Here is a 10,628-nt window from a genome sequence, read left to right as displayed (position 1 = left end):
TTGCAATACTGACGTTTTGATGCACGTGTTTCTTCGATAATTTACTTGAACATGTTGATAGATATGATCCATTGAAGTAAAAAAAATCATCTCATCTGCATTGCATGCATTTCATTGATTCTTTGGATTATTCTCGACTGGAAAATTGAACACCAACATAGTCCGCAATAATTCGCGTCACGCGCTTTTTAACCCCCAAGTAATTTTTTGACAAGTCGATAAGTGCGATCAATTAACTGAACCTGGCATTTAGAGAGCATTAATTTCAATAACGGAGACGCCCATGCAAACAAAACTTGAGAAGGGGTTCTACGTTTTGGGACCGACTTTTTGTAGTAGTCTTTATTTCATATAAAGGCCCATGGTTTTAGTCGGTCTAACTTCTTTTGTTTTCTACCTCACCACCCACAACATGCACCACTGCTCGATTGCAACCTCACCCCCCTCTCCCACAACATGCACCACTGCTCGATTGCAACCTCACCCTCCCACACAATATGCGCCACTGCTCGATTGCAACCTCACCCTCTCCCCCTCCCACAACATGCGCCACTGCTCGATTGCAACCACCCTCCCACAACATGCGCCACTGCTCTATTGCAACCCCTCCCACAACATGCGCCACTGCTCGATGAGTTCGTCTTCTTGACGCAAAGCCATATGATCTATTTGATATCACCATAATGATCTCATTCGCTCTTGCCATTTGGAAATATGAGTTTGGAAATCGAAAGCAACAAGATAGTCGTTAGATAAAGTTAATAACTCAGATCATTTTTTTTAGTGTAAAAAGTAATGAACGAATAGCTGAATGCGAGAATGGTCCTTGCTATACCTATGATACATACAAACTAATTTACTATCTCTCCGTGTTGATAAAGCAAGGAGCACTCTCGAACTAAGTTATTCGTTCACTACTTCCTACACTGCCATAATTATCTGAGTTGTTAGCTTTATCTAACAACGATCTTGTTGTCCTTCGATTTCCACACTCATATTTCCTAATGGCAAGAGTGAACAACGAGATCATTACAGTGATGTAAAATACGTCATAAAACCCCAGTATTCTTCGAGCTGATCACATGGCAGAGAATCCTGAACAAACAGAGAACGACAAAATTCTTTACATTACCTATAATTGTACCTATAACGTGGTAGCAAAGAATTTTGGAGCAACAGAGAACGAGAATTGTCTGCAATACTTATAAATTTATCTATGATAACACGGTTGTAATGAATCCAGGACCAAAAGAGAACCCGCGCAGTCTACTATGTCGCACTCTTTAGCTAATTTGCGTGCTGGTGAACAATGTGAAAAATGCAATAATTTTATTGATGATGATGTCAGAATTTATAGCGTATTATCTTGTAGATTGCGCTTTGCCAAAATGACCGGCTTTGACTCCATGCGGGGGATCAGATAATCAAATTCATTTTGAATTTAAACACAGTGAGATGTCATAAGAAAGGACGAAGTACCAAATTCACTGCAAATGCAAAATTCATGTGTTGTTAAATTGATATGATTTTGCTTGCTTTCATGTGATGGAAATTCTTAGATCTTTTTTTAACGTTTGTATCATGTCCGTTTGACCTCCTGTGTCTGTCGTCTACTTTGCTTGTGGTTTGTCGTGCATTTTCTTATCTTGCCTTTGCAGACTGAAGTGTTCGAGACAAGTGGACTAATTTCCTTGAATCACAAAGTATTTTATTTTTCTTCGTCAATCAACATGTCGCCAACCGACCTAACCCAACACATAAAATGCGGGGAATTGTAAAAACTTGACCAGTGACGCGAACTGCTTGTGTTGTTCATGTTAGAGAAATAGTGTGTTCTTTTTTGCCCGGTGGACGAAGTACATCATTTGAAAGCATTAAAACTTTGCTCACTGTGTTGACATGAGCTGTTTATGTTGTGGCGTGTTAGTACTTGTCTTGTTGTTTCTGGCAAACGAGTCGCAATGTTTCCGTCATGGTAAGATACTTTTCAATTTCTTTTCCCACGAATATTTTGTTTTTTTCCCATCTCTCTTCGATATTCATGTTTACAGGAGCATTTCAAATGAGTTTGGGGTAAAATAAAATTACGATTGGACTCAATGACTTCATGGTTTCAGTCATATTCTAAATACAGTTTTGGATTTTAACTTGTGATTTTCGCTCAAAAGAGCTGTAGGTCTTTTTGAAACAAACTTTATCTCCTGCAAAAGAGCTTGGTTAATGTTGAACAATCTGACGGTAGAATTTTTGCAAAGTACCAAATTTTGCCATTTAAATAAAGAAATTTCCGTTATTTTTATCAAAGTTAAAATTTGACATTGATTCAGAGGTTTTTAAGTAAGACCAGTGTGTATACTAGCATATTTTTAAAAAGAGAATTATTAAAAATAAGAGAAATGTCTTATTTTCTTGATTTTAGATTATTTCCAAAAGGAGAAATCTTTTCATAAAAGAGATGACCACTCATCTGTCGTTTCAGTTCACGAAGTTCCCGAAGCTCCGAAATGTACGTATAGCCATATTATTAACCTAGAAATTAAGCTTATCATTCAGTTATATTGTCGATGACAATTAACAACATCAAGGGAATGTTATCAGTGATTTGTATCAATTTATCGTTCGGCATAATGACGTCAAAATAATCATCTTTTTTGAGTCTGTTTATATTATCCAGTTACCTTTATAAAATGTCAAACTCTCTTGTCCTCTTTTGCCCCTGTTTAAACTTTTGCTATCACGAAGCATTGTTGGTTTTATGCAGTGTAAATAATTTCTTTCATCAAACTCATTCAACCTCATTTTAAGAATGTAATTTACAACTGTTAGTGGGTTGCTAATCTCATTCTGTGCTAAACAGTCAAAATTAACACGTCTTGATCACTGAAACATTTTGTAAAATAGTAAAATAAACTATTGTTCTGTTCTTCCAATCCTCGAATTTCTTCACGCGGTTTTGGTTTCAAAATCATTGGGTTGAGGCCGTGTTCGCATAAGAAAGTTAGTAGTCCAATTATATTGCAGAGTTGCAAGTTGTATTTTCAAGCTTAAATTACTCGTACGAACACAGTTGATATTACTTGAGTTAAGGTTTTTGCTCGCATACTTTAAGGCATATTTAAGCCAAGGCTCGCTGAGATTGAGAACGAGGATAGTCAAGATATCGAGGGTTTACGAAATTGAGAAAGTGAAACTTCACAATGGACGTTATTGACGTCATTTAAGACCAGATGAAAAATGGCTTTGATTCGAAAACTGCTTATTAGTGAAAAAATAACTACTATGTCCGTCTTTGGGGAAATAGTTTCAAGATAAGAAGCTTGTGGGAGCCTGGAACGAGAGGAAAAACTTCTTTCGACTTTTTTGAACTCATTCGTTCACCTGCTCTATATTTAATGGCAGCGGCGTAGAATACGATGGTTTGGGGGACATTCACGGATGCCTTATTTATTAAGTTCCTTTTATATCCATTGTTTTGCATGGATAGAATGGGATCAATAGGGTTAAACGAAATGCTTAACGGAGAATTAACTTTCAGAGAAAAAGAATTAGGGAAAAATGAAATGGATGACTAAATTGTTAATATATTTTAGCACATAGACGTCGAGGTGACACTGAATCCTACAGACATTGGTCGACTTACAGCGAACGTCAGAATACTGCAAATCATCACAACCAACAATCAGGTTTGCTTTACAAGTGTAGTCACCCCCCTACCCCCTTATCCTTTCGTTCCACTTTAAAACCATGCCCATGTCCAGTTGGTCACAGTTGATTACAGTAACAGCTGTTGGAGAGGGGGGAGGGTTCTGCGTCGACTTGTTCGTGAGATAAATTACTTATGTCCCTTGAAATTCGAATACCATTCGATCACCTTGCGAGCTTAAAGTTTTTTCTCAATCTTCCTTATCTCATGTATATATGAGTTTATGTTACATGTTAGGTCTTGAATCATTGCTAACAAATTTGTATCAAATTTGTATCAAAGGTTGGAATACACACTCTAACGTACCATTCAGACGAGAGACAAGAACGTATTTGAAGGGTACGCTTGTCTTCAACTATTGCTAAACTGAATTGGTATTTTAGCTTATTTAGTCAAAAACTCTAAGACGTTAGAGTTACTTTGCTTAAATTTTTTTTTTTTGAGGGGGGGGAGTTGGCACCCTCGTCATTTCCCCCCGTCCCGGACGCCTTTGTTTATAAGTTATGCATTCTCCTTTAGGTCCTCGGACGAGATCCAGATTCAGCGAATACTCTGCGAGCTCTGGTATATATCAAGGGGAAAATATTGCATCGTGAGATGCTAGCTTTCTTCTTTTTAGTCTTTCCAGTTTTTCTTTGTAATTGTTCTTTTTTTGATATTGAGGGCGAGTAACATATCCGCAAGAAACAGTCGTTGAAAAGACCAGCTATAGTTCACGAAATGGTACTTATATTGAGTTTTGTCTTCATTTTTTTAAATTCTATTTTGAACATTAATCTTTAGTGTCGCCGAAACTAAAGTTAAAGCAAAAGTTGCTATAGCAGACCGGATAAAATTTATTTGCAGCGTGAGGCTTTCGCCCCCTCTTTACTGCGATAATTAAAACTACGAAAACCTCAGTTCGTCTGGAAAACGAATTAACAGCTTAACATTGATACCGTAATATACACTAATATACCGTAATACCACTGCCATTTCGAGAATATGAAATGCCACATTGTATATAGTTTTGAGCCACATTACTATACATTCGCAATTTCTAATACAAAAAATGATTTTAAATTGTGAATTTATTTCGCGTAATAGACAGATATAATGACAAGGCGACCTACAAAACGAAAAGAAAACCGTCTAAGAAAGCGACATGGAGACCAATATCAAGTGGGAAATGTAAGTTGCTTTTGTGGATAGCCGCCCGCGACACGTGTTACAGCGGCTGAACAATATTCACTGGGTTATAATAAATCGAATTAAGAGTGTTTTGAATTACACGTGTGTATTTCATTTCACTTTATTCCATTTTTCGCAAGTGATTTCTTTTCCTAGTTTCAAAGCAATGTTTGAAATCGCGATTGCAAACATCATTAAATCAACAAATACATGAAATTGTAATACTTAACAGTTGCTTGTAGTTCAAGTTTCCGAAAAGAAATGACACATCGGGCATAACGACAGCAATTTCGGCGTTCTTTGTGTTACCATGTATAAGAAATGTATTAAGAAGTATAATAGAATTGTATTGATGCTTGTAGTCTTTAGTGGCTTAGGCCTCAGCATGGAATGAGCGGCTTTTACAGTCCTGCAAGACAACCACTTGAAAGATACTGCCAGACATGTAAACCGTGCTTCTTGTGAAGACTATCGCCTGCGTTCTAAAAGTTCACCCCTCACTCACAGTGTCACATTTACTGACACATTTACTCACTCGCATTCCCCCACTAATCAATGACAAAGTTATTTCTCCGTCAATTAGAAGTGGCTTTTTTTGACATATTTCAAATCAAGCAATCAGTGGAGTAAAACTACTGTATATTCAAATGATAATGAAGCCCTACTCAATAAGAGTAAGTGTGAGTGAGCTTTTAAAATACGGACGTATAATTTTGAAACATTGGTCAGCTTATTTACCGTTATCTACTTCTCTTCGCTGACCTGTTAAACATATCTTTGGGCGGTACTTACCCACGCTATGCCAACCGACACATTTAATGACTGTTTACAATTTTTGACTAACTGACTAATTGCGACAGATTCCAAAAAGCAGCATGACATAAGCCAAGTGTTTTTTACTCGTTTTTGTTAAAGTTATTTGAGATATCTGTGCCCGTAAGTATTTCGATAAATTTACTAAACACTTGACCAGTGGCTTCGTCATTTTCATTTAAAGAAGAAATCAACCATATTGTTTTGACCATATCGACAATATTGTCTATTTAACAATCTAAGAAAACACGTGTTTATTGATGTGTGGGATAACTTGGCAAAGCTTTATCCAGCAACGTGGGAGGGTTTAACTCAAGCGGTTATTCATGGCTTGGCAATGTTTCGCAGTAAAATGCAAACTTTTAGTCGTGTATTTTTGTGCAGATAACAAAGAGTTAAGCACGACTATTTAGGAGATAAATATGAGTTTTGCATTTGTTAAAGTATCGCACTATTGAGGTTAAGAACAAAGGCTATTAGTTTAATTAGTCTGTGTGACGTCTTTTGCCTTTTAACGGTAGAATAGTAGCATACGCCCTTGAACGATATATCTATCGATATCGTTACAACTCTTTAAAAGCCATTCAAATTATACTAAATCAGCAAATTATTCCTTTTTCATACTTACACTGTTCTACAAGTGATACAACTATATCAGTTATTTCGCAAAAGTAAATTATGACATGACAAAATTATTTACATTTTCATGTCTTGAAATTTTACGTGAAAAAGTTCGAGACAGGCAAATCGCCAAATGAAAATTACAAGATCGCATCGCGTTTTGTGCTAGCCTGCATCGCAGACTGTATGTTTGTATAGTGCAGTTTTGTGCCAACATTTGTAGTACGCAAATTGTATCTATTTTTCATGGTTCGATTTTCGAATCAGTCTAACGAACACTGTCTAACGGCTTTGATATAACGACAAAAGAATGACGTTATTATGCAGATCGACGCGTATTATTTATATCATTTTACTTGAAGACAAAAAAAAATCAAATCAAACGACATTCAGTTAAACGTTTCCCGTTGATTCGAGTGGACATCTCGTGCTATTGTAGCATCGTCTGAGAAGATGCTCGGTCAAATCGCCAGTGATTTCGCTACGATCCTTGACGTTGTACTCATTGCATTTAGTTATGTCAAATGGCAATTACTTTCATCTTGACTTGATCCTTTCCATAAAGTTTGTTTAAAAAGACTTATACTCGCTAGATTATGATGTATGAAAAACAATTTACAAATGATAGCGTTGCCTGATTTACCTAAAAAATACTAAATCGTTGGAGATTTTACATTTACACAGAGCATGATACTTATTTTGCATATGATATGGAAATACCCATGTCCTTGAACTAAGAAATACTTTTGTGTACGCATGACACGTTGTTCAAGTTCATCAAGCCAGAGAAGCAACTGGTTTTTTTTCAGATTAACCCAAACCCTGTCAATCCGTTTTTTTCCCACGCATTTAATACTTTTTCGTTATTTAGACCAAGGTTGTCGAGACACTGGTCGTTATTGCTGGTTTTGGAAATCAATCGGATGTTGCGAGCAAGATATTGGTCGCAAACTCTGTTCAAAAACGTGCGGATTTTGCTGTAAGTATCGTGTTTAGTTAAACACGAGTTCTTTGTTTCATTTTGAATGGCCTGTTCATTTCAAATTAGAAGGCTCCTTCAACTTTAATAAAGAATAAAATAGTTTCTCTCACAATCAATGACGAATTCAATCATGCAATTGGCTGAACTAAAACAAACAAACGTCATTATGCATCGTGCGAGTCTTCTGGAAGACACACAAGAAGCATTTGTACACGCAATAGTAACGGTCATTTTTGCCGAATTTCTATTTGACGCGAATCAAATATATTATCCTAACCACTAACTAGCCAAAATTTACGGGAAATAATGTTAAATTTGATTGGATGTAGAGAAAATAAAAACGTAATATATTTCGAAATGCGGACCTTGACATACATAGTATTCCTTTTTTTATATAGCTCCACAAAAAACCATATGTCCATCGTCATATGAATATGGTTGCTGCTTTGATGGAACAGAGGCTTTGGATCAAGAGAAGTCTAATTGTCCTCGTATGTTGTCAGCAGTGGCCTTTTAGCCAGCTCGATTTTTAACTCCTGTTATGCAAATACTGTGAAAACAATCACTTTTCAAAGAACTAAATCAGGGGTCTCCAAACTACGGCCCGTGGGCCAGATGCGGCCCGTTGGGCTTCTCAATCCGGCCCGCAGAGGCACTTCAGCAAAAATAATAATATTATTAAACAAAATAAATTTTGTGCAGAAAGTTCACGTTATGTCGCAAGCCAACTAGCTTGGGTGGCTTACGTCAATTTTTCTCCCAACTCCCTACTTCCGTTTCAAGCACACTGCGAAATTTAAAAAGCTGAAGGATAACGTGGAAATTTTTTATATTCTTCGGCCCTCAACATGCTGGATGAAAGTTCATGTGGCCCTCCGGCTATAAAGTTTGGAGACCCCTGAACTAAATGATAATTTGAAAACAATAATATCAAAACTTGCGTAGTGGGATATTTTTACGGGCTGGCTAGTTGAATGGTTTACTAAACAGGAGTCGTCAGTGCCGTAACTAGGGCGTTAATTGTGGGGAGGGGGTTATTCACATTTTCCGTTGTGCGCGACTGACTTCTTTTGATAAATATATGAACATACATGCACCCAACTCCCGTCAATTGACTGCTCCGGCAATACTCGTATTCTGTAATACAGGCTAGTATCAAAAGTTCTCATTCATCATAGATTTTTACGAAGGACAGAACAGTTTTGATACGAAAGATCTTATAACCTCCCTATTCTATAAAAGTTATAGTTTTGTATGTGGTTAAACGGTTAATTAATCCTTGAATTATTGACTCCTTGTCTCAATGACTTGCTGAAATTTCCAGACGAGTATTTACTAATGACGAGCCCTTTGTTTTTGTCTAGCTTGCAGAAATAGAAGCGACCGCATCTGTGCCAGAAAGGCTATATTAAAAGATTGCGACTTACATGAAAAGAACAGTTTATACACCCGACAGCTTTGTCCACTGTGGTGTGGGGCGTGCAATGATTACAGCGAGAGACAGTGATCGTTTACTTTAAATACATCAATATGACCGTGGAAACCATGCAAAATGTATGTATTTCATACTGACCTGAATGTGGATGTTTCAAATGTATTTGAAAAATTATGATAATAAATGTTACGTATGTCTGATATTAATTGACCATATTGAACAGACCGGGGTATATCGCATGGGTGAACAAATATGAAATGTCAACTGTCATCTTAATGACTGGCATTCGTACACGTTCCTACAACAAAAATCGAAAATAGAATTGACTGAAGTCAAGCACGTGGCATGACAAAATTATTTTTGGTAAAAAAGAAAGCACGATGCCACTTGGCAAAGGGAAAACACCTACGCCATTGTAACGTTCGATGTCGCTCGGCCCCTTTATGCATGATGTGACGATTTTCCGGTAAACTTGTTATAAAAGAAGCTTCGTGCAGAACCATTCATTCATTCAGAGTTTTGCAATCAACAAGTGATCAGTACAGTAGGAAACATCAATTGTGAAACTGTTATAAAGTCATCATGTATTGTATGTACAAGATTCTGCTTTTGAGCCTTGCCTGTTATGCTGTGTCGGCGTATTATCTTGATTCAGGTAAGATATGTATTCATACTTCTGCATTTTGCACTTGTTTCACAAAGATGTAGAAAGAGCAGAACTGCTATGTATAAACTTGCAAAATTACTAAAACCATTTAGGCAAACAAGCGAAGGCTGATTGTTAATTATTTTATACCATATTTTGTTAGATTTTTTGAATAACAACAACAGTCCTTCATTTCGCCGTAAGTTCATTTTCTGCCACTGAAATTTATAGCCAATTTCATGCTGTGTAAGTTGATTCAATAATACATCTGAACTTTAATTTAAGGCGTCGATTGTTCGGGAAGGAAAGATGATGATATATGCAAATCTCGCGACCGAAATAAAGATTGCCAATATGATGTTATTAAAAGTCAATGCCCAAGATTGTGTGGAGAATGCCCTCGTAAGTCGTTGACCGTTGTTAATTATAAGCAATTATAACGGCTGTCGACCAAACAAAAAAATTCATCAGTCTATAACTTTTTGTATGTACAATCGTTGCATCACATCATTTCATTTCGATTCCTACTTCACAGAGTTTGCTCCTCCTCGGTGCCCTGAGGAATACCCATTTGGTTGCTGTTGGAATGGTGACGAGGCGAAAGATATCGATAAGAGCAATTGTCCTCGTAAGTATTTGAAATGTTTGCTCTAAGTGTCGTTTGAAACAAGTATGTTACTGAAGAATGTTTGTTCAACTTGTATTTAGCATGCAAAGACATAGATACAGATCTTTGCAGTGGGGATGCCGTTAAAGAAGACTGTAACTTTGTCAAAGCAATGAAAGGCACGAGAAAGTTGTGCCCTGAAACTTGTAACAGCTGCCATGATTACGGTGAGTATAAGGATGCTTTTTATGACTTATAATGTCGTTTATTTATACAAAAAACAATGACAGTCATTATTGATCCAAAGTAATGTAAACTTATTGTTACAATTTGAAAACATGTTTCAGGTAACTAGCCATGACTTGCTTCATATGTCATTCTATGTGCTATTGAAGACAACAGCGACTGGATGTACTCGTTACATATATTTTAACGTGCTACTTAATTTACAAACTTATAAAGCTTTTTTATTTACGTTGTATGATAGTTCTATAGTAATAAAATTTTTACCAATTACATCAGATCTTCTTGTTCTAAATCTTTGCATTTTGTAATGATACGGGAGTTTTCTCTACTTGTCACTAGTGATCTTTTGGTTAATCAAATGATTACGACCGAAGCCCGAACATAATTTTTATGCATACATGTCAA

General features: G+C 36.6%; 2 protein-coding genes and 1 long non-coding RNA gene across 5 annotated transcripts; 2 read left to right on the top strand and 1 right to left on the bottom strand.

Moving 5' to 3' along the window:
- Nucleotides 1-1,556: 1,556 nt before the first annotated feature.
- On the top strand, nucleotides 1,557-8,924 carry LOC124434706. 2 transcript variants are annotated; one of them, XM_046984605.1, is made up of 10 exons: nucleotides 1,557-1,975; nucleotides 2,420-2,506; nucleotides 3,591-3,683; nucleotides 3,986-4,042; nucleotides 4,223-4,267; nucleotides 4,367-4,426; nucleotides 4,790-4,873; nucleotides 7,179-7,286; nucleotides 7,688-7,780; nucleotides 8,654-8,924. In XM_046984605.1, exons 1-10 carry the CDS (start codon nucleotides 1,900-1,902, stop codon nucleotides 8,794-8,796), a joined length of 846 nt encoding a protein of 281 aa, XP_046840561.1. In that variant the 5' UTR covers nucleotides 1,557-1,899; the 3' UTR covers nucleotides 8,797-8,924. The 2 variants fall into 2 exon arrangements, with proteins under 2 accessions (XP_046840561.1, XP_046840562.1); XM_046984606.1 differs by lacking the exon at nucleotides 3,986-4,042 and having other exon boundaries at nucleotides 1,559-1,975.
- Nucleotides 4,411-5,380, bottom strand: LOC124434720. The gene is made up of 2 exons (XR_006944866.1): nucleotides 5,104-5,380; nucleotides 4,411-4,811 (listed from the first exon to the last, which is right to left on the bottom strand). It is a non-coding gene; the product is annotated as an uncharacterized LOC124434720 (long non-coding RNA).
- Nucleotides 8,925-9,228: 304 nt separating the features above from the next.
- On the top strand, nucleotides 9,229-10,493 carry LOC124434712. 2 transcript variants are annotated; one of them, XM_046984616.1, is made up of 6 exons: nucleotides 9,232-9,379; nucleotides 9,534-9,569; nucleotides 9,656-9,772; nucleotides 9,906-9,998; nucleotides 10,079-10,204; nucleotides 10,325-10,493. In XM_046984616.1, the coding sequence occupies exons 1-6, from the start codon at nucleotides 9,307-9,309 to the stop codon at nucleotides 10,330-10,332; spliced, it is 453 nt and encodes a 150-aa protein (XP_046840572.1). In that variant the 5' UTR covers nucleotides 9,232-9,306; the 3' UTR covers nucleotides 10,333-10,493. The 2 variants fall into 2 exon arrangements, with proteins under 2 accessions (XP_046840573.1, XP_046840572.1); XM_046984617.1 differs by lacking the exon at nucleotides 9,534-9,569 and having other exon boundaries at nucleotides 9,229-9,379.
- Nucleotides 10,494-10,628: the final 135 nt, after the last annotated feature.

This window comes from Xenia sp. Carnegie-2017, unplaced genomic scaffold, assembly GCF_021976095.1.
Source record: "Xenia sp. Carnegie-2017 unplaced genomic scaffold, XeniaSp_v1 HiC_scaffold_14, whole genome shotgun sequence".
Taxonomy (NCBI): Eukaryota; Metazoa; Cnidaria; class Anthozoa; order Malacalcyonacea; family Xeniidae; genus Xenia; species Xenia sp. Carnegie-2017.
The sequence above is the reverse complement of the archived record's forward strand: the minus strand, read 5'-3'. Positions and strand labels throughout refer to the sequence as shown.

What these genes read in the sequence shown, in the direction of transcription:
- LOC124434706 (XM_046984605.1), top strand. Translation starts at nt 1,900, where the DNA reads ATGAGCTGTTTATGTTGTGGCGTGTTAGTACTTGTCTTGTTGTTTCTG. An exon ending in ACCAATATCAAGTGGGAAAT is followed by an intron (nt 4,874 to 7,178) that starts GTAAGTTGCTTT and finishes TTCGTTATTTAG; the next exon opens with ACCAAGGTTGTCGAGACACT. An exon ending in AGAGAAGTCTAATTGTCCTC is followed by an intron (nt 7,781 to 8,653) that starts GTATGTTGTCAG and finishes GTTTTTGTCTAG; the next exon opens with CTTGCAGAAATAGAAGCGAC.
- LOC124434712 (XM_046984616.1), top strand. Translation starts at nt 9,307, where the DNA reads ATGTATTGTATGTACAAGATTCTGCTTTTGAGCCTTGCCTGTTATGCT. An exon ending in GGCGTATTATCTTGATTCAG is followed by an intron (nt 9,380 to 9,533) that starts GTAAGATATGTA and finishes ATATTTTGTTAG; the next exon opens with ATTTTTTGAATAACAACAAC. An exon ending in CAACAGTCCTTCATTTCGCC is followed by an intron (nt 9,570 to 9,655) that starts GTAAGTTCATTT and finishes CTTTAATTTAAG; the next exon opens with GCGTCGATTGTTCGGGAAGG.